General features: G+C 34.6%; 1 protein-coding gene across 1 annotated transcript in view; it reads left to right on the top strand.

Annotated features, from left to right (window-relative positions):
• The window catches only part of LOC106469946 (WD repeat-containing protein 48-like), a 53,404-nt gene that overhangs the window by 21,701 nt on the left and 7,510 nt on the right, over nucleotides 1-24,193 (top strand). Inside the window, exons 11-18 of the mRNA XM_022399339.1 lie at nucleotides 1,312-1,409; nucleotides 3,603-3,710; nucleotides 6,958-7,054; nucleotides 8,912-8,992; nucleotides 9,439-9,538; nucleotides 22,378-22,492; nucleotides 22,986-23,062; nucleotides 23,546-23,756. Of these exons, the coding sequence (XP_022255047.1) occupies nucleotides 1,312-1,409; nucleotides 3,603-3,710; nucleotides 6,958-7,054; nucleotides 8,912-8,992; nucleotides 9,439-9,538; nucleotides 22,378-22,492; nucleotides 22,986-23,062; nucleotides 23,546-23,756 (887 nt within the window). The remainder of the gene's footprint in view (nucleotides 1-1,311; nucleotides 1,410-3,602; nucleotides 3,711-6,957; nucleotides 7,055-8,911; nucleotides 8,993-9,438; nucleotides 9,539-22,377; nucleotides 22,493-22,985; nucleotides 23,063-23,545; nucleotides 23,757-24,193) is intronic.

Here is a 24,193-nt window from a genome sequence, read left to right as displayed (position 1 = left end):
TTTAATTGCCTTTTAATAATAAGTAAATTAAACGTAGTATACTAATTAAAATAGTGGATTATTAGCTTAGATTTTATGCTATTCTAATTGGTATAATATAAACAAAAAGTAGTTTAATAAAATTTTTAATGTAAGACACTAAAACCTTGTGTCGTGCGCATTAAAGGATACCCGGGACGATATGGTTAAACAAGTACAAAGAGGTCACGTGCTCTGTCAAATTGTTCAAGTCCATGTTGAGAGCTAAATTTGATTTATTAACTACATTTTGATGCTAACTTTATTTGTATACAATGATAATAAAGTAGATTAATTAAATTTTGTATTTCACTCTCTAAAATGTCATGACGTGCACTTTGGTCTACCCATTGTGAGAAGGTTAAAATAACATTTAAAAGGAAAATAGAGTATTTTCAAGTGAGCGAAGCTTAAAAAGCTGTTAAATATCGCATAAACATACACGTTCACACAAAACACTATGAAATCTGATAATACAAAACATTAACCAGAAAAGAATAATACAACAAATGAGGTATTTTAAACATATAGAAGTTGTAAAATTAAAGAAAATGAAAAGCATTTCTTAGATGAACAGGATTTATGTCACTTGATATATGCATCTACTTGATGATTTGTAAATGCTGCTGAAAATCAGTGAGAAGGAAAACTGTTTTTATACATTACAGTAAATTGTTCTTCATAGTTACAGCTAAGGTTTCAAATAAATTTCATATTTCTTCAAGTTAGCTTCCATGTATCAAAAATATTACCTGGGTTAATCTAGAAGTTAACAATTAACAACATAAATTTTGTGACAAAAATGTAATGTTTTCTTAAGATTTTTAAAAGTAAGAAGGCTCATTGCTGCTATACCTGACTTAATGTCTATGTGATGTCCTTTATGTCTGCAGAAATTAAAATTAATCTTACTCTTTTGTAGACTAAAATGCAAAATTAAACATTTCTTTTGTAGATACAGAAGTAAAAACTAAAATTTTATTGGTCAGGTATTTCACATTTTGTGAGAATTACTTAATGCCAATGTTATAGGTAACTTTGAAAATAACATAATTCAATGAAATGGATAGATTATAATGTTTCTGCTCAGTTGTTTGCTTCAAATCAAATGCTTTAGGCCACTTTATTAGATCTTTAAGAGAGCTAAAAAGTGGAATATGCATTACTTAATAATGAAGTGAAAGTTGGTTGATTTGAAAAATGCATGGTATTCTTCATTTGATTTAGTTCATGAATTACTAATTTTAGTGATACCCATGTATTTCGTTTAAATGAGTATTTTAATGTTTCAAGGGAGTCCCAGCATCAGACATTATAATGTACTGAACGACAAAAGACACATTCTCACAAAGGATACTGACAATAATGTGGCACTATGGGATGTATTAAAGGTATAGCGAATATTTATTGAATCTTTTGTAGTTGTTCTTGAAACACTAAAAATGTTTTGTTTTTAACTTTTAGTAGGAGCATTGACGTCTGTATTTTTAGGATTCAGTTTCAGCAAGAATTCACAAAATTAAATTTGTTATACTTCTGTATCTTTTGAAACAGGTGGCTTATGAATGAATGTTATTTTATGAAATATCTTTACAGTGAACTTTCAGTTAATTATCTCACTACAAACTATAGTAATATTTTTGTGTAAAACACAGTACAGTATAGAATTATATTATTTTTCAACTTGAGCAGTTTTAACTTTTGAATTACTGGATTCATAAAAAAACAGTGTAATCTCTTCTTAGCATTTATACAGTTACTAGGGGTCTGCTTTTCTGGTTCTTGCTCTCCACTCCTTATTCTGTGTTAAAGCTGCATTCACACCAAATTTTTTTCTACATCCATCCACCTTTTATTTGGTCTTCCCTTGTCCTTTACCCTTCCACTGTCATATTCATTACTCTCCTACCAATACACTCCTTTTCTTTCCACATGACCAAGCCATTTAAGGTGAGTTTCTCACATCTTCTGTATAACTGATACCACTTTCACCCTCTCCGTAATGATTTCATTCCTGATGCAGCTTTTTTTGACACCCCTGTCATCCATGTCAACATTTGCATCTCCACTAAATTCATTATCTACTCCACTTTCTTTCTTGAACTCCAACATTCAGCCCCATACAACATGATTAGTCTTGTCACTGCCTTATAAATCATCCCTTTCAGCTTTATTGACATCCATCTTTTCACACACCACTCCAGTGACTTCAGTCATGCTTTGTTTATTCTTTTCTTGACCACTTTACTTACTCCTCTATCTGCCTGAACAATTAATTCAAGATATTTTAATTCCTCCACTTTCTTTAACTTTCATGATCACGGAGCACCTTGTCATCCTGTCTTACTTCCCCTCCATTGAATTTTTCTCCCATGTACTCTGTCCTACTTATTTTCAGTCCATATCTCTGTAGACTCTTCATATCTACAGTTTCACTTGTACTTTTATTTTATTCACTCCATAAAACACAACACCATCTGCAAATAACATACACCATGATGCTTGTCTTTGTATGCCTCTAGATATCGTGTCCAGCACCCTTATAAAAAGTAAAAGACTTAGTGCTGATCCTTGATGGAATCCCACATTAACTAGAAATCTGAGTCTTATTACATACTTTTTACAAAATGTTTCTCTTAATACATAATCTTTGTCAGCCTCACATTTCTTCCTACCATATTAACTCTCTTGACACTTTATCATAAGCTTTCTTCTAGGTTGATGAATACTATGTACGAGTCTTTTCCCTGATGAAATTCTCTATCAGCCCTCTTAATATGTATGTCATCTGTTGTTGACCTGCCAGACTGTTCTGTCTCTACTCTCAGTCTCCCTCATCCTTTCACAACTTTATGCCTTGATATTTGCTACAGTCTTACACACTGTCTTTCCTTTTGAATACTGTCACAAGAATACTCTACCTCCAGGCATCTGACATCTTCCCTTCTGTCATTGTAACATTGAAAAGCCTGCATGGTATCTGGCTTATGAACTTTCCTAGCTTCTTAAATGTTTTAGTAGATATATCGTTTTGGCATTTTTCATTTTCTCCAACTATCTCTCTACTTCCTTTACTGTGACGTGTTCCACCATTCCCTGACTTTTCATACTTTCCCCAGTTTTTGCCACTCATTCTCTTCACTTAATAGGCATTTGAAGTATGCTCCTCATCTCTTTTTGATATCCATCACATTTGCAATCATCTTGCCATTATCACTTTGTGATCTCTAAAATAATTAATTAAACACGGCAATATCACAAGTCACAATGTTAATAAAATAAGTCCAGGAATTTCTGGTATCTATACCACTACATGTCTTTGCATGGTATGTAAACTGTGCATGTTAGCATAAAGAAATCTCTGTAGGATCTAGTGATATATATCTGAACATATTTAAACTTACCACAATGTTAAATAAGTTTAAGGCTTATATATAACATTCACATTTAAAAACAGTTGTTTAATAAGCATGTTTATCGACAGTAATTTTTGAGTTACTACTCAGAATTCAGTTAGTATAAAAACTTTTTATAATGTAATTATAATGGAGTTTTAATTTTTTTATGTATGGTTTAAAATCCAGGCATCAAAAGTTGAAGATTATGGTCAGGTAGACATGGAAGCCCAAGTGAAAAAGATGTTTAAAATGGTTTACGTTCCCAACTGGTTTACAGTGGATCTGAAGACTGGGGTAGGATGAAATATAAGATAATAAAGAAAGTAGAATAACATGCATTATCCTACCAAAAGTAATGGGACAAAAGTAATAAAACGTCTTTATTCCAGTAAATTAATAGCATGTTGGCTTGCCTTTGGCCTTAATGACTGCATCAATGTGTCATGGAAGACTGTCTACTAATTTCTGGTAGAAAGCTGGTAGTATTGTGCTCCACTCCTCCTTTAAAGCATCAGTAAGCTCCGCTACTGAAGAGGGCTGTCTTGGCCTTTACCTAATTCTGAATTCCAGTTCATTCCAGTTCTATCGGGTTGAGGTCAGGGCTCTGTGCTGGTCACTGCAACATTCCAATGTTATTCTCTTAAAACCATGTGTTCACAATTCTTTCTTGGTGGCATGGAGCATTATCATGTTGGAAGGTGTAAGGGCCAGTACCATAAAATTGCCACAACGTAGGACACACAGAATTGTTCAGGACATAAATGTAAGACTCGGCATTCATGGATCCATGCACTGTGACCAGTGGACCTAGTTCATCCCACGAGAAGCACTCCCAGACCATGATACTGCCACCTCCAAATTTCATTGTTGGGACAACACACTTAGGTAATAATCATTCTCCATACTCACACATGTTCATCAGACTGGAAGAGCGTGTAGAGTGACTTGTCTCTCCACAGGACCGATTTCCGTTGATCCATGGTTCAGGTTTACTGTGTCTTGCCCAATGCCAATCAATGCTGTGCATTTGTTTTTGTTATCAGTGGCTTGTGGGCTGCAGCTCTTCCATGAAAATTCATGGCATGCAGCTCTCGATGTGTTGTGGAAACACTTATAGGATTGCCTGTGGCTGCTCGCATCTCCAAACACAGATTCTCTAGGGTCTACCGGGGAGATGAAGTAACCAGCCTTCTCAAGGTGCATTGGGGACCCGGCATGGGCGGGTGGTTAGGGCGCTCGACTTACAGTCTGTGGGTTGCAGGTTCGAATCTCCATCACACCAAACATGCTCGCCCTTTCAGCTGTGGGGGCATTATAAAGTGGTGGTCAATCCCACTATTCATTGGTAGAAGAGTAGTCCAAGAGTTGGCAGTGGGTGGTGATGACTAGCTGCCTTCCCTCTAGTCTTACACTGCTAAATTAGGGATGGCTAGCGCAGATAGCCCTCGTGTAGCTTTGCGCAAAATCCAAAACAAACAAACAAGGCACACTGGGATAACACACTCAGGTAATGATCATTCTCCAGGCATCCTCCATACCCAAACACGTTCATCAAACTGGGAGAGTGTGTAGCATGACTCGTCGCTCCTCAAGACCGATTTGCATTGATCCAGGTTCAGTGTGCCCTGCCCCATGCCAATGGATGGTGTGCATTTGTTTTTGTTGTCAATGGCTTGTTGGCTGCAGCTCTTCCGTGAAAATTCATGGCATGCAGCTCTCAACATATTCAGGAAACACTTATAGACTTGTCTGTGGCTGCTCGCATCTATAAACACAGATTCTCTAAGGTTTGATGGTGAGATGAGGTAACCAGCCTTCTCAAGATGCATCAGATCCTGTCAGTCAGTATTTTATGCCTACCTGGTCGTTTCTTGGGCTCATTGTCACCTTTGGACTTCCATTGCTTCAGCACATTGCCAATTGTCAAACTGGAAATGTTTAATTGTTGCGCATGCACAGACATTTTCCACAATGACATCCAACTCTCCTTGCACTCTATAGCTCTTTCCGTGTACTCCTCATTTGGTGTACAAGTTCGAAATGACTTTTGAGTGAACCGCTGATCATCTTTATAGGCCAAAATATTTGCAAATTTCATCATCACTGTAATCTGGCAATCACAGGTTTGTCCTATGACTTTTGGTAGGATAGTGTATGTGTTACAAGAAGAAATTAAGTTGACAGATTTAACTTACTCATACATGATTGAATAAAATGAATAAACTTTTTTAAATGAATATTTGATTACTTTTACTATTATTACTTTGAAAATTATGGAATTATGTTATGTTTTCATGCAAGATCTGGCATAATGTGATGCTGTCATGCAAGATTGATCATCATGTGGTGCTGTCATGCAAGATCTGACATCATATGGTGCTGTCATGCAAGATCTGTCATCATATGGTGCTGTCATGCAAGATCTGATATCATATGGTGCTGTCATGCAAGATCTGACATCATGTGGTGCTGTCCTGCAAGATATAACATCATGTGGTGCTGTCCTGCAAGATATAACATCATGTGGTACTTTGATGCAAGATATAACATCATGTGGTACTTTGATGCAAGATATAACATCATGTGGTACTTTGATGCAAGATATAACATCATGTGGTACTTTGATGCAAGATATAACATCATGTGGTACTTTAATGCAAGATATAACATCATGTGGTAGTTTAATGCAAGATTTGACATCATGTGGTACTGTCCTGCAAGATCTGACATCATGTGGTACTGTCCTGCAAAGATATGAAATCATGTGGTACTATCTTGGAAGATCTAGCATCATGTGGTGCTATAATGCAAGGTTTAGCATCATGTGGTGCTATAATGCAAGGTTTAGCATCATGTGGTTCTGTCATGCAAGATCTGGCATCATATGGTACTTTCATGCAAGGTGTAACATCATGTCATACTGTCATGCAAGGTTTAGCATCATGTGGTACTGTCACATAAGATCTAGCATCATGTAGTACTGTTACAAGATCTATCATTATGTGGTACTGTCATTCAAGAAGTTTACTTCATGAGGTAAGATTACCAGATTAGCAAAATTTTTGAGTTAATAATTTTGAATAATGTTATTATAATTTTTAATTAGTATATTAAAATTATCAGAATTTTATTTTATGATTATAGCTTCTTAATATCAGAGTTTCGTTCTTCTAAACTATTATTTGAATAAAGTCTATGTGTATGTGCCAATTTATAACTGGCAAACTACTGGACCTATTGTCATCAAACCTGATATATATCTTGTAGGCCCTCTGGAGAGTGACATAGGTGGGCTTGCATTTGGATATGACCCTCTTATGTCTTCTCTGTGCATTGAATGGTTATATCAGCTAGAAGTGATATATGAAGACCCTCAGATGTTTACAAAGTATTGTAACCAGGCTCTGATTAGAGTATGAATTATCAAACATGATTGTAAAGTCTTACAGGGTGTTCAAAATGATTTTGTGTGATGTGAGATTATTATTGTTATATATAATTACGCATGTAACAAAAAAATTCGTGATTTTTTGCATTCCAGATATTGTGTATTCACCTAGATGAACCAGATTGCTTTGCTGCTTGGGTATCTGCCAAAGAGTTTGATCTTGGACCAACAGATGGACCTGACACAAAAGGTGAATTTTCCATGTTAAATGTATTAAAATTGTGTTGATCGATTTATATATATTTAATTAATACCAAATGTGTACATGGTTTTTGCTCACTTTCATTATTGTGCTGTATTTTTAATCATGCTCGGATATACAATTCAATAAGAGAAAAAAATCTTTGAAACAACTTTGCTAAATGTAATAACTAGAGAAACTAACACTTAAACCAACATTGTTTTTAAGTGTTCTGGTTAATAACAACTGTAAATTGTTGTTTTTTTCTCCTTCTAAATAAATGTTTTTTTCTTCAGTAAAATTTTATGATTTAATCTTACTTGATCCAAGTATAAAAGAAACTTGTATAACTCTGGTTTTATCAGAGAAATCAATAATTTGGGAGAATGGCAAGCTTTTAAGTGCCAATAGAAAAATAATTTCTGTTTGTTACATTTCCACCAAATTGATCGAAATGTATACTAGTAGAGGACTTAAAGTAACAGTTAAGCCAGAGACCTAGTGTAAATGGTGATCAAGACAGATAATTTTATGTCTTATAATTTACATTGAATTATTTGATCTGTGATGCGGTATGTTCTGTGAGTCACATATTAATTGGAGAGATTATGACATTGGGAATGGTTGTTTCATCCTTATGAACATTATTTTTGTGTTACCAGCTTTTGTGTCAAGTTAATGAAAATATAAATAATTAGTCAGTTTATTTTATTACTGCATGTGATCCATGAAAATTGCTACGTATTAGAATTTTAAATGGTCTGAAATTGAGTTAACTGATAATTTAAATTTAGTAGTTCAATTATACTTTGGATTTAGTATTCAAATAAATGCCGATATATAGTAAATTTGTAATATTTGCCAAAAAGATTGATACACACCGTTTTTTGTTTTTAACACAAATACGTTTTAATATATACACAACAGTACAATTTACAATAACAATATTACAAATGGTTATTACAAACAAAGATTTATAAACAAAAGTTTATAAAGTTTTCTTTCTATTCTGGAACTTCCTTGATATTTTATCGAGGGTTCACGATGAGTGAGTTGATTACGAGTTGACAGATATATATCACTTAACAGGAAACTAGCTAGCTTTGTCCTTTGCCACACATGCTGAGTTTTCTACCGTTGAATTTATATAATGTCTTCATAAATATACTAATGTCTGATGTGAATCCACTGAAGTTAAATGGTTTGTAATGTTCAAAATTTATAAATATTCCTGGTGAAATATCTGAAGTTTTCCAATTGATAAGCATTATAGCAACCACAGTTATAGCTTTCGGAGTTTATAGCATACTGATTATAGCAAACTAGTAATAGATACTCTTCTTGGCGTGGAGCGTTGGTTATATTTATAGCCGTGGGTAGATTTTCTTGAAAATTCAGGTTGCGCAACAATGCAAATTAAAACATTTACATATATACACATATTGTTGATTCTTACTCTCAAGAATCTTCTACACCCTTGAAGAATAGGTGGGAATTTTGCAATACATATCTAACACTATAAGCTATGTATGTTTTTAAATATAAACTTAATCCAAACAAACGTTGACATTAAAATAAATACATATAACAATAAATTCGTTACAAAATATAGTTTTCCTTTTGCTATTTGTAACTATAAACATACCATAAATTAAAATATTAATATTAAACAAATTAGTTTTAAATATGCTTGTGTGAAAATAATACTATTTACAGTTTCCACTTAGAATTTGGAGGGAATGCAAAGCCGGATATATGCCAAATTCAGCCTCTTTAATAATAATAATTCTATTAAATTTTTTCTTTTAATGCTTAACCAACTAAACATTGATGTATCTAATTATTTATTAAAATTTATTTGTTTAGTTAACTTGGGTGGACTTCTTCTTCAAGCACTACTAGTTAATTGGCCACCATCATACACAAATGATGAAGAAAGTGAAAATGGTAAGCTTTAATTTGAGAATATAATTGCTGTTTTGAATGAGACTGTCCCAGGTAGTTTTGTAAAAACATCAACATAATTTTATTAAATATTTTACAGTACTCATAATTATTCCCCAAAAGAATCCTTAGTTTTCATACTTCAAAAAGTATGAGTATCTTAACTAATTTGGGTAAATGTGTACAAAAATTAAAGTTAACCAACTTACCTGAGCATTGCTCATAGTTATTCCTCTTTTTTTTTATGGCTCATTTTAAATATTTCAAATTTTTGATTTAATTCATATGTGAAAAAAAATTGTAAGAAATATAGGGTATATTTTTTTTATTAAAGTAGGAATATTTAATGGTCGCAGAGTTCTATTTGATCAAATATCAATACTAATTTTAATAAATGGTTTTTAATTTTAAATAGAAATGAAAATTCAGTAAAATATAAATCATTTTAGGTATGGGTGGTGGTGGTGATGGACCCATGACCACTGGTGAACGGCTTCGACCGGCAAATACATATTTCAATGTTCCTGACCACACTCCTGTGATATTTAGGTAGGTCTTTAGTGACTGTGTTAGTGTAGTTGATGTTTTGTATTAATTGACATTTTTAAAGAGTTTTTTATGGAGATTATGTCTCTGAGAAATTGTTTACTATATTATTAATACATAGATTTATAAAACATTGTAATATAAACCATGTACGAGCTTCACATCTGGAGAGTAATAAATGACATGACATGCTAATAAGCTTCTCTGTTCTTTATATGGTCAGTTCACATTTTTTTAAATTTAATTTCTGAACAAATAATTTGATGTAAAATCCACATTGTCAAAAACGGAAGATCTCAGGTAAACAGTTTACAGATTTCTATAGAGCAGGTTTTAAGAATGGACCAAAATGTGTCTGGTTTTGAGTAATGTGTTAGAGTTTGTAAAGTGTGTGGAAATTTTTAATAAGCATGTAATTTGATATTCATGTTTTCCAGTACTTTGAAAACTATGAAATTGCAATAATTTTTACTTACTAATATAGAAATAACGTAGAAATTGTTGCTTTATCTTTCTTATTTAATTGTAAATACAATATTCCATTGTTAAAATTGAGAGACCAAGAGACCACTGCTATATCCAGTTTAGAAATTTACTGTGGTATAAAAATCCAATTATTTATGCATTATACATGCACATTACAAAGTAATAATACAGTATACTTTAAGGATACAGTATATTTAATTTTTTTCTTATGTTAGTTGTGTATTTTATGTGTTTCTCATATCACTTAAATTGTTTTACAGTTCTAAAGATTACAATCAGGGTTATGTTCTTATTGTAGTTCCATGTCCCCTTTTTTAGTAAGCAGCAGTTAAATTACTGTGATGTATGATCTCTACATCCTTCTATCTGGAGACAAATATGTTTGTTTCTTGGTGTGCAAGCAGCATGAAAAATGTATAAATTAACTTTGAATGTAAAATTTCAGAAATTGTGTGAATCCTAATCTATTGGTCACACATGTATATCATAAATGTTAACAGGGTTCCCACAGGTCATGAAAATCCTGGAATGTTAGGGAATTGAAGCAATGAAAGAAGAATTTTCTGCTGTGAATTGAGCTACTAAATTAATTGAAAATACTGTTCAAATGTAGGAAAAATTTAAAAATTAATTCCTAAGTATCCAGTATAGGCATGTTCCTTATAAAGAAAATAGGTGGCCCCAATTCAAAATCTAAGTTAGCTCACAAAGGGTATAAAGGATAAAAATAAAGAATTGCATTATAAATTTAAGAAGTTTGAGTTGACTGCAATGATGGAAGATTTGGAGGATTATAGAAGATCAACAGAGTTGGTCAAACAGATAATTAAGAAAATAAAAAAAACTTATGTAAAAAATGGTGGCTGAAAATGTAACAATTTTTAGTAAGGATTTAAATACATTAACTCTCTTGCTACATGTGAGTTTGTGACCTCAAATTGAACTTTATAATTTTGATACTATAACTTCAAATATGTATTGTGTATCTTCACAAAATTTTGCAAGCCTTTCGTAATCATTAAGAGTCATTTGAAGATATAAAATCAGAATTGTAATGAAGTATTTTCATTGAAAACTTCTCCATGAATATATGGAGTCAAAGTATTGAATGCTATGAGTGCAAAGTGATTTTCATATTAAGATTAAAAATACTTTTCTTCCTCTGAAAAATCTCACGTTTCACTTGCGTAATCTCTGAAGTGTTTTTTTCAGTAAACCTTTCTATTTTATATGTTATTTTCTCTACCCTAACTGTATATGGATTCAGTCGATTTTACTGACCTCATAACTGCCAACAAAAATTAAAATATATCTAAATTACCCTTTTTTACTTCTTTCTACAATGACTTCAAATTGTAACATGAAACTACAATTGTTTATCCTAAATAGCTTTAAACTTGTAACAGTATACATCTGTTTCTACTTAAGTTTTATTGCCATTTGAACAGTGTCTAACTAATATTCCCACCACATATGTTGAAAATCACTTGGTGAACGTGTAGCTCACATTACCCTATCAAATTACATAATGCATGAGCTACTCGTGAGTTGCTTGCGAGTATACCTTATGAACATTTTTTATTATTATCATTATTTTTCCTGATCTAGCCTTATCTAATCTAAAAAATTTCTCATTTTTACATTTTAGTTACTTTTATAATAATAATAAAAATACACATGAAAAACAAGAAATAAAGTACTTACCTGGATCTTTTTTTTCTTTTTTTTGCTGTTGACTGTTAATGAAACTTAACCCTAATTTTTTTATACTAATGGTATTACTGTGCTAAATAATTTTTTATTTATTTAAATAATGCACCAAAGAACACAGAATAATGACATGCAAAAAAGCAGACAATGTCCTATAACTATCACAATTTGTCTGGCTGTCTAAGTGTGTGACAAGAGCCATTAAAATTTCAGCTATTGATGTTTCTCATGGGAATAAAATTTGAACTGGAAGCAAAATAGACAATTCTCTGTACAAAAAAACAAAATATTTCATTTTATAGACTAAAACCTTGGCTTTCTATTGGTTGTAAATAATTTAGTATTAACTGTAAAAAAGAATTATTGTAAATTTGTAAAAGAGAATTTGTGATGGGTGGGCATGGCAAGAGGGGTCTGATTTTCTATTTTATTGCTCTGTTACCAAATAAAGTTGAAAACGATAAAAATTATACTTTGCCTGAGCAATGACAATTTTATAATGAGTAACTTGCGTTAAATTTCGTAAATTTGGGAGGGATGGTGAATAAATTAAAGAGGAGGGGATTACTCAAGAGTGTAAGTCACAATTCTCATACTAGAGGAAATTGAGGATTTTTTTATTATTGCCTTATAAAATTTAAAACTTGTATAATATTGAAATTTGGATTATTAGCTATGTTTTGATGCCAAGTTTATTTGTATACCATGATAAAAAAAGGAGCTTAATTACATTTAGAAAAAAGGTTCTCATAGCAAAAGTGTTAAGGGCAAGCAAAATTTTAAGATGGTAGTAGGGCCTTTGAGGGATGAGACAGGAAGGTTAATACGTGATAATTATGAGATGGCTAAGTTATTAAGTTCTACTTTTTCTTCAATTTTTACTAATGAAATACTCCACATTCTGAACAGATAAAACAAAATTCAACAAGATAATTACATTAATTGTGAGTTTCTTAAGAAGCTGTTGTTGGTGCTCTTTACCACAAAGTTACCCTCTGTGAATCCTTTGTACACTTTATGTGCTGTCTTTTTGAGCTGGTGCATATCAATCAAACAAATGCAAGTCCACCAAAAGTAGTTTGCCTTCCAAGGGAACATCTTGACAAATGATGACAGTTGAAGTGACCATGACCCCTTCTTCTGTGCTCTGCAGTATCTGCACCATTTCTAAGTACTGCAGCCAGTATTTTGATGTTGGACTTGATATAATCTCTGTTTGGAATTATGCATTGAGAGTGTAAATGTGACCATGTGCAAAGCCACTCTCTAGTTTAATAAGTAGTTTCTCAAAAGTATCAGAATGTGCATTGTAGGATTTGGACTTGTCTTTACTTTCTTTCTCATAGTATATTTGCCACTTCAATCCATTAAGTCAGGTCCAGCTATTTGGCATCTTTTGTTCTTAAATGCAATTGAAATTGTAGTCTTTTCTGCATTTTTGATCTGAACTTTGTGCAATGTTTGTTTTCTTTTAAAGTTGGATACTTTCTGACACAAAATGCATTTATCTCACTGTGCTACAGGGAGAAATACTCCTGGATGTGTCCTGGTGGTAGCACTGGCTGTAGTATTAGCCTCATCTTCTTTACTGGTTTGTTTCTGAATTCTGAGTAGGTTTGTTTCACAACAGAATTAATGCACAACAAGTTTTTGTTTGCCATTTTGGATCCTTTGACTCAGTGTATTCAATATCCGATTCAAGGCACTCTGAGGTGTTACTAAAGGTGCTGTCATAATATCTTTTTCTTGAAGAAAATGTCTATCTAAGTTTTTCAATGCTATTTGCAATTCTTTTGCATATACTTCCTTCAGTTTTCTGACAAAATATATAGATTTCCCAGTTTGTCAAGCTGCTACAGGCTCTACTGCTTCCTCCTCATTCATTTTTCATCTTAAATTAAAACACGTAACTACAATATTTAACTTAATCATCCAAAATATCTCGATTTTATTTATCTTATGATTATCTTGTTAAGTTATGCAAAAACACAACAAAAAGTTTATATTAAAGACGTCTTAATATGCTTGTAATGTGATAATCAATCCCACTATTCATTCGTAAAAGAGTAGCCTAAATTAGGGACAGCTAGTGCAGATAGCCCTCGTGCAGCTTTGTGCAAAATTCAAAACAAACAAAACCTGGCACACAGAATAATGGTGTCATCATCTTTCCAGAGAAGTAGCATAGTTTTATGCTGTAGTGTCACTGATACAGGAATCTGCATAATCTCTTAAGCTTTGAGAATGCACCATTTGTGACTTCTTTATTTAAAAATTTCCAGGGGGACATGTTCACAGACCTCTCCTAGAGAGACCTTGTGTCTTTAGCAATTACTACTGCTGGCAACCTGCCAACCTACCCATACCTGAGATGGGTGAGTAGGCAACATGAAACAAAAAAATTTTAAGCTTGACCCATAGTGACCATCAGAGTTTCCATACTATAACTTTTCAAATGTTTTGTGTATCTTCACAAATTTTGCAAGCTTTCAGTAAACATTACAGGGCTTTTGTACATAAAAAAATCAGATTTTTTAAATTAATTGTTTTTTGATAAAAATGTGTATGCCAACATATAGAGTTAAGAGTGTTGACTGCTTTGAGTGCAAAGTGATTTTCTTGTTAAGGTTAAAAATACTATTCTTCATTTGAAAATTTTCATATTTCACTCGTGTAACTTGTAAAAACCTTCTAAACAAATATTCAATGTTTCTTTCAGTAAAAGTCAATATTTTCTGTTATTTTCTCTACCCTAACTCTGTATGGACTTGATCAATTTGACCAATCTTGTAACCACCATAAAAAAATAGGAAGTATAAATTGCCCTTCTTTTTTCCTTCTAAAATGACTGCAGATTGTAACAGAAAACTACAGCTAGTTACTTTTATAAACATAAATACATAAATATAGAATACACATGAAAAACAAGAAATATAGCACTTTGATCTCTTGTTTTTTTGCTGTTGGTTTCCAATGAAATTTAAGCCTACTTTTATATAACGATGGTATTAGTACACTATGCTTTTACTTATTTAAATAAAGCAAACAATGTCCTATAACTAGTATAATTTAATTGGTTTTCTAACTGGGATAAGAGGGGCTTAAATTAATTCCATTTGCACTTGATCTGAGCACCACAAGATAAGATTTCAAACTGAAAATGAAACTGACAAAACTCTGTACTGAAAGTAACATGGTATTATAAGTCATTCTATAGGTTAAATTTTATCTTTCTATTGGCTATAAATGATATAAAATATCAGAATTATTGGCAGTTTGTGAAAGAGAGGATGTGACAGGTGCACATGGCTAGTTGGTCTGATTGTCTAGTTTATAGCACCATAAACTTATAAGATTGAAGAGTATAAAAATTAGACTTTGACTTAGTATTATCTGTATTATAATGTGTAATTTATGTTGAATTCTATATTTCAGAGGGATGTTAAATAAATTATAGAAGAGGGAAGACCTAGAGAACATTTCTCAATTCTCATACTAGGGAAAATTGAGGATTTTGTAAAATATTTCTTTATAAAATTAAAAACTTATAAATTATATGATATTAACATTTGATCTATTAATTATGTTTTGATTCTACGTTTATTTGTATACTTTGATAATAATTCAATACTCTTATTTTCCAAAATGTAATAACAAAGCTTCAGAACAAAAAAATATATTTTTAAAGGAGACTTATAGATATTATAACTGTCCATTGTTTTTTATGAATATCAATCTCTCAAATGTTTTGTTAGTGAGGTAGCAGCAACCAGGTCTGAGGATTTTGCCTCCGATGCTAAACAAATGCTCAAGGGGGACAGAGGATGCTGGAACACTTGCGTAGCATTTAGCTAGCAGAGGTAGGGTAGGAAAGTTTTGTCATGGACCTTCCAATAGTCTATTATGTTGCTTTCTTGAGGAATCCAAAGGCCATTGAGGTAGATGTTGATCTGTGTATCCTCTGAGTATGAGATAGCTGGTTTCTTGAAGACAGCAGAGAAACTAGAGAGTTTACTTCTTTGCGATGGGGAGGGAGATTTACTGTCATCTTTTGATTCCATGGTTGTAGGATTATTTGTTGAGGGAACTTTCTTGCTGCAGGAGCAATCGATTGGATTCATAGACCATAGGTCTAGTGAAATACCAGTCAAGTTTAAATCTTGAATTCAATGCTGCAGGCCAGCAGAAAACACTTTGTTGCTCATACTGACTCAAACTGGCATGAACAGATTTCTTCAGTGCAGAGACAAAATTGAAATTATATCTGGCCAAGCAGAAAACACATCTTTGTTCATACTAAGTGAACCAGGCATGAACAGATTTCTTGAGTGTAGAGACAAGATTGAAATTATATCTTGACTGTATGCTGTCAATCTCGGTCATCAGCCCATAAACACATGACACAACATAACTGGAGGTAACAATGTTCTGACCCTGGGTGAAATATATTGCCTCTTCAAAAGGTGTCAGTTTTGGTAAACCAATATCTAGATTATCCATCTTCTCCTGGGGAATCTTCAGTAAAGACTTAATCATCATAATTTCTGAGTTCCATTGCGTTGGTGTTACCGACTGAACTCTGGTCTCTAACATTGATTTTTGAATGTAGAACATGATTGCTGATGCTTTGGAAATTACATTCAGCAGTAGTCCAGCTTCTTTCATGTCATACCTGACCACAAGCTGTAGCATGTCAGAAAAGTAGGGTCATGTTCAGGAAGAAATTTAGATAAATTGTCTGTTGGTTTAGATTCATCCAAAAATTTGTCTTCTGAGTTATTATCTGTAGATGAGCTATCACAATCTCTAGGTAGTGTTTGCAGTTCAAACCCAGGCAAGCAGAAAGCCTTGATCATGTTGAATGCATTATCATATGTCACATAAAAACCTTGTTGTTGATGTTAAAGAGATTTATTCTTTCTTTATCGGATGTGTGATGTACCTTGAAACTTGCATTTAGTTTGTTTCTTGCACTAATTTGGTTTAATATTTTAAATTTTTTAACTGTTAAAGTAATCTTGTTATAAGTTCTAATCACTTGTAATTGGGGATAAGTTTTGAGTCAAACATTGTTTTTGTTAACTGAGTGCCTTTTTACTCTTATGTTCTTTTTGTGTCCTTTGTTTTCAAGTTTGTTTGAATTGACTTCTACGTTCTGTGTTTAAGAGTCATTTAATTTATCAGTCCCTTTAGTGGTTTTGTACTTTAGGTGTAACTTATTGTTTTATGTTTTAGGTCGATTTTCTTAGTTTTGCTGGTGTGTTACTTTTAAGCTCTTACTAGACTACACATTTCTAAGTTTTGTTAGTTCATTAATTCTGTGTTCTTTCTTCAATTTCTTTCATTAATATGTCTTTTTTTTTTACTAGACTTCACGACAGTTCCATTCTTTTTACTGGTTCTCTATGGGGGTTCCTGACTTCCATTTTTCTCCTCCTCTACTCACTTCCAAGATCACCTCCCCTCCTTCTCAGAATCTTACCTCGTCCTGTTGTCTTGCTTAGTCTGTTCATGTCCTACTGCACAACAGAGCTATCTAATGTGTGAAGCCCACTCAACCAGGAGTTTACCCCTGTCCTTCTTTGTTTCCCTATACATGAGAGTTTAAAGTCCTGGCTGTACAATACTTATCTGTAGTTGCCTCGCTTCACCATGGAATCCTACCTCTCACTCCGGTTAGAATTTTATGCCCCAGGGTCATGCTCTTTTCTTCAGTTCCTCTATGAGTTTTGCCTTTCTGTCCTGGGTGCTCACTGACTGTCTTTCTTCAGCTCTGTTTGTGTTTGGTGGTGGAGTGGTATACTGTTGCATGTCATCTTCACTTATTCAGACTCACATTTCATGGACGACATGCTTCTGCTTACCCCTCCCTGTGCCCAGTTAGTCACTCACACCCACTTCCTTCTTCGAGAAGCTTCTCAGGTGGGTTTCTTTTCTGTGTTAGATTAGTTCTTTACTAACCCCTCACAGTATCTTTGCTTCCCTATTTGGTTGAGCCCAGTCTTCTCCACTTTGGCTTCAAGATATCGAGCAGACAGTCTTGTTTCCCATCCCTTCTCCACTTTTGCTCCAAGATATCAGGCAGACAGTCACATTTGCCATCCCTTCTCCTTCTCTCTGTGTCCATGAGGCTCTGTCTCTCTCTTTTGGGATGTGATCCTCGTTGGCAGTGCTTATTCCCTTGGGTTGGACACACTTGCATTCCCTTCATTGGATACTTCTCAACCAGTAGAACTTTCCTCATGATTCCTTGGACCATCCAATTTTCCTCTATTTCTGAGTTTTGGGGTTGGTGGTCAGTCAAAGGAGGCTACTCTCCATACCAACATCCTGGTACTTGGCAGTTCATTGACCTCTGTATCCTTCCCTGCAGAGGAGAATGGTTTTGGTTCTTTCTGCAATTCCACTATCATCAGCTTTATCACTTAGACAGGGGGAACTACGTACTGATTTCTATCTGGTCAATCTTTGGATTTTGTGTACTGGGCCAGTGACCTTGACGCGACTCTTCTGGTGGGTCATGTTCCCCGAGTTCTGATTCTTGTGGCCGATTTCTTATCACGTCACCACCAAGTTCTCTTTTCTTTGGTGTGTTCTCAATAGGGAACATTGCATATTTGTGTTTCCAATTCACTGGTATGTAACTCTTTCTTCCTTTTAGTCTTCAATTCCTCACCTTTCTGCTGTGGAGATAGATGCTTTCAGTCAAGATTTGAGGGGTCTTCACCTGTATGCCTACCCTCCAATTTGACTCATCTTCTAGGTCTTTTCCTCTATTCAGATCAAGTCTTGTTGTGCTCTTCTGGTTCTTCTGTATTAGCTATTCAGATGTTATTCCCACTGGTCTGCCCCTTACTGGAGCAACATGCCTTATTCTTTTCTCTGTCCTGTCCACTCCTCAGTCATCCCCAAGCTGAAGTTTATCATCCAGACATCTCCACACTCCTTCTTTCAGAGCAACTTTTGTCTAGTCACGTGCCTCAGCTCAGAGGCTCACCCCTATATGCCTACTCTCCATTCAGATTCCTCCTCTCCTGGGTCCTTTCCCTTATCTAGACCCCTCCTTCTTGTGTTCTGTTGGTTGCTCCAGATTGGCCATCTCCGACATTGTTCCCTCTGCTCTGGCCCCTGTCAGAGCAGCAAACCCTGCCCCTTTCTCTTTCCTGTTCACTCCTTTGTCCACCATGATCGGTCGTTTTTCATCCTGTTATCACCATACTCTATTTTCTGTGTGTCTTTTGTCTGGTCCCATACCTCAGCTCAGGGACTCGCCATTTGTGTCACATCTTTCATTGCCTACACCTTTTGCTCTTCCACTTTGTCTATGTACCATGGGCTTAAGTCTTGCATTAGTCTTAGGTCTTTTTCCCAGAGTTTCTGTCCCTCCTATTTTTATGTTCCTCACCTGCCCAGTTTTTCATCTAGTTGGTTGTTCAGGGTTTGTCTGTTTCAATTGTTGCTCTTTATAGAGTTACCCTGTCAGATTCTCTCCTTTCTCTCTCTTCCAGAAAGTTGCTCTTCACTGGGTTGTTCCTTTTCTTTCTTTTGGTCCATCAGACATGTTTCCTTTGTCCTGCCAGATTGGGATCTCCATATTATTCTTCCTATCTTGTCCAGTTCTCCCTTGAACTCTTTGCAATTTGTTCCTTGTAAGATATTCCTCTTATGACTTCAGTCCTCCCCCTCCTGGAATGCAATTTTATGACATCCATTATCATTTCTCGTTATCCAGATCTGGCATTTCTTCCCTGGACTTTAGCTAAATGGGTAGGTTGTTTTGCTTTTTTCTCTTCCTTCCTTTTCCCACCAGTATTCCCATTCATTTCTGGATCATCTCCTTTGTCCTGTTCAATCCATGCTCTGTTGTTTGGCTCATACTGTCTCCCATTGTTGTTCCCATTCCTGTCCCATTTTTCCATGACATTCCTGTTTTCCCTGATCTTTCACCTATTATGCTTACAGGTTGGGTTCATTAACTCCTACACCTGGTGTATTTGGATGTGTCCCTCACAGGTCTCCTTCTTAATATTGTTTCTTCACCCCTAATTTATCATCTAACTCTGTCTTTCACTGCTCGACTCCACCATTGTTTGGAGGGGATCTTTCAGGCAGGTATTTGGACAATTCCTTAAAATGTTTTCATTCTTTATCTGCACAACTTTGCTGTGTCTTCTTTGGGCAGATGTTGTCTTCATCCTGTGGCAATTCTGCACACGTCTATTTGCCTGTGACTAAGGTAAGTTTTCATATTATTATTAAATTCTCTTTTATGGTTGCTTATACATCATATTTCAGGATCCCACATGGTGGCTGGTGTTGCCTGGTCAGGTATGCTGCATTTTGTGTCATAGCACTATATCTATGTACTTCTCCAATGCTCACTGTGGAAATGGAGTGTTTCTGTAAGACTACCGGGCACTTTTGTGGTGGTGTATCTATATCTATACATCACAATTTTTTATCAATATATTTATATATATGTATATCCTCAATACCATCACTCATGGTCTTCATGAGTAAAGCAGATAGGGATTTCTGCCCATATCTACTGACCCGTGATTCGTCCAATCCAGGTCTTTCAGCTTCTTAAAATAGGGAAATTCAGACACCCATTGCACTGTTTCCAGTGGGTTGTTCCTCTGGACCCCCCAACGCATCTCCCCGATATATGTACTCTCTCGATGAAAATAGGGCTATCGTCACTATGCTGTGTAATATACACACAATATGGCATGAATTCTATTATGCAAGGTGTTTCCTGCCCAGATGCACTGCACTTAACATAATCCACTGTATACCAAGAGGCTTCCCCCAGATGTTTTTACCTGGTTGGACCACACTTGTTGGTTTTATAAACTTATGCAAGGTACTTCCATATTGTTTTTGTTCTTGGACTGCACTTGGCATAATACATCATATCCCAAGGTGTGCCCCCTGAATGTTTTCTGCCCAGGCAGACCACACTTGGCCCATTCATATATGGTCCTCTAGCCCTAGCCACATATTCTGTTTGTTTCCACCCTTATCTTCTTTACCAGCTGAAGAGCATACCTGTTTCAGAAGTAGTGCTATACCCCACAGTTGTGCCTTTGTATTTTAATTGTGGCACACCTGCATTATTTATAGTGGTCGCTCTCCACTTCAGTATTTGTTCTTGCGCCTTCATCCCAATGTGGGATTCTAGCTATGGGGGAGTGAAGATAGTACTGTTTCAGAAGTTAACATTTTCAAACTCTGAAAATGTATTACCGTTAGGTACTTACATCCTCTCACTCATGTACCACCCTTCCTCCCCACTGATTTGCCACTGTTTTCAGGTTTGTATATGCCAATTCTCAAAAGTGAGGGTTGTGCCACAAGGGTAGAGGGAGCTACGTAGACTAGTATAGAGGGCACAATGGGATTGGTGGAAGGTGGTCACATAATCAACACATGTTGCTGCAATGATGCAAAAAATATAGGGATATAAAAGACTGGTGCACTTTTATAAAGTTTACCCGTGCCTAGAGGTCAAATGAAGGTCAAGATGGCTATGGGTGACTAGGTAAGTGCCTATTGGAAATACATTTTCAGTGTTAGAAAATGTTAACTTGGCTCATTGGATAGAAAACAGGCTGGATGGAAGAAAACAGAATGTTGTTATAAATAGGGTTTCAGCCACATGGGATTAACATCATAGATGGGGTACTCTAGGGCTCTGTGTTAGGATCTTTGCTCTTTCAGTTTGTATCAATGGCACTGATGAAGGTATGGTCAATAAATTTACATTGATGATGATATTAATTTTTGGGGGGTTGTTGGCTGTGAGGAGGATGCTGCTACTTTACAAAAGGATGTAAATTATTTGGTGAGCTGGGCAATTATATGGCAGATGACTTTTAATTATAAAGAATGCAAGGTAACACATGTGCAATTTGAATTATGAGTATAATTTTGATGAGAATAACCTTATCAGTGTTATGGAAAAAAAGGATCTGAGTGTTCTGGTTGATCAGCCTATCAAGTCATCTGAGCAATGTACTGTTGCTAGTGCCAGAACAAATAAGATTTTAGGTTGTATCTACAGAAATATTGAATATAAATATAGAGAGGCTATAATGTCATTGTATATGTCATTAGTTAGCCCACATTTGGAGTACAGGCTGAATACATGTTGAAATATGGTTTTATTTACCCACAAGGTTTTCAGTTGTTCAAGAAGTTCTTTATTAGGTAAAATTGCAAGAGTAAACTGAGGAGTTATTTTAAAATAATGGAATACAACTGTGTGTGAAAACCATGAGATATACAACTTTGATAATGTGTGCAATGATATGAGAGTAGTCTCAGTAACAATATGCGTAATTGGCATGATGATGTGTGTTCAGTAGCCAATCAGTTAAAAGTTGACCTATTATCCAATTGGAAAGTTTAAATAGGATGTTCAATGAATGTTTTGATTTAATTCACACTCTAGAGAAGGTTTTAGCTCAGGTCAGAACACATTATTTGGGAGAATAGGTGCAAAATTTTATCAGATGCCATTAAACTGAAGTTGGTAAAAGTTGAAACCTACTTAGGGAACTGTAAATGATGAAGAAATTGTTAGTGCTTTTGTAATAGATGTGTTATTCAAGATCTTTTTTTTTTTTACAATCTACTTCCAGTGAAGTAGGTGGGAGAACACTACTGAGACTTCTGGTTGGTGATGCTGGTAGAGAAACTGAAGAATTACTTCTGCATGAAACTGTCCCTCCCTGGGTAACTGATGTGGTTGTCTCGGTAATAAATTTACTTTCTTCTTTATCTTGAGCCATTGATGTTTCTATAATTGTACAATTGTTCTGGAAAGCTGAGATCATGCATTTAAGTGGCCACAGACAGTTATGTTTTCCAGTTGTTTAACAATAAAACTAAAGTTACTGAATTTATGAAATATCTTACAAAATCTGTTTTTAAGACCTACACTTCAGTACTTTTAAACTGTTCACAAAGTGTTGAAAATAAACTGTAGTAAGATGAGTTAATTTTATGATGCCATATTGTGTATTATGTTCTGAAATACTTAACAGGTATATCCATAGGACTTATGTAACGGTCAATTCCTTTATATATATAGAGATGAATTTTGAGAAGAACTGTGTTGAATTCTGTACAAAATATGCTGTGTATTAAAACTTGCTTAGACTGATTATTTGCTCCAATAAACTTGTTGCTAGTGGTGTTAATATTTTTAATTAGATATTAATTTTTTCTGCATTGTTTTTTTTTAAAGAAAAACATGCCAAGGTTCAACAAGATTCCATTTTACTTGCTTGCTCATTCCTCATCCAGTGTTAAACCAATTCGAAAGTAAGTTGTTTTTATCTTCATAGATATGATTTTCACTGCTTGCTGTCAGAGTTTGAGGCATCAGCTAAACCTGTCAGTTTAGTGAGGCATCAGCTAAGCCTATCAGTTTTGTGAGATTTTTGTTAAACCTGTCAGTTTAGTGTGGCATCAACTAAACCTCTTAGTTGTGTGAGATTTCAGTTAAATGTGTAAGTTGTGTGAAACTTAAATATGAACCTAGTTTGATTTCTTTGCATATAAGACTACCTAATTACTAGCCACTGAAATCAACACAGGATCCAATTGGTTGGAACAGGTTAGATAGAGCAGTGATCAGTGAGAAAAATTATCAAGTAAATGTTTAAGCTCTGTGTCCTCTTGAATGCATCTGGTGCTTGAGTGACTGTTTTAATATAGAACATTATATTTGTAAAATCTGTTTACCAGTAGGTTTTTTGGGAAATACTTGTCTACCGATATTCAGTTTATCTGTATGTTTCTTAGGGAGCGTCTTTCAGCCAGTGATATGCTACCTGTTAGGAAAGTGATTGAGCATGTGTATGAAAAGTTTATAGTTGGAGCTGGGTCAGAAACTGGCTCTCAGACAACTAGTCAAGTGGGTGGTACAGGGACTCAGGACAAAGGAGAGTCTGAGAAAGATGAGGAACGTAGTTCTATAGCTGAAGAAAAAGTTGAAATACTATGCCAAGAACAGGTAATTTTGAACTGTTGATAGAAAATTTAACTTTTTGTGTTTAATAAAGTGCCATTCTTATGATGACTTATTGTTTACATGTGGAAAGTAGGCTGATGAATCATATATTTCTTTGTTAAATGTTATACTTTCAAAACATACTTACCTTCGCTGATGCTATAGCTATTTCTTGATCTCCAGGGTTTTTACTCTATGCCCATCTAAGCATTGAAAACACTTGCTCCAGTCTTTTATACCCCACTTATAGATGAGTGGATCTCGATTATACCTGTGATCATTTTAACTCTTTTTCAGCACAAGCTTGGTCCCTGGGACTGACCTCATAACCATTTTGTGCTATAACTTTTAAATTAGTAAGCGAATGTTAACGAAATTTGGCATATTATCAGTAAACATTACAATGCTTCATATGCAAAATATCAAATTTTTTATTAAGT

This window comes from Limulus polyphemus, unplaced genomic scaffold, assembly GCF_000517525.1.
Source record: "Limulus polyphemus unplaced genomic scaffold, Limulus_polyphemus-2.1.2 Scaffold100, whole genome shotgun sequence".
In the NCBI taxonomy this organism is placed as follows: Eukaryota; Metazoa; Arthropoda; class Merostomata; order Xiphosura; family Limulidae; genus Limulus; species Limulus polyphemus.
The sequence above is the reverse complement of the archived record's forward strand: the minus strand, read 5'-3'. Positions and strand labels throughout refer to the sequence as shown.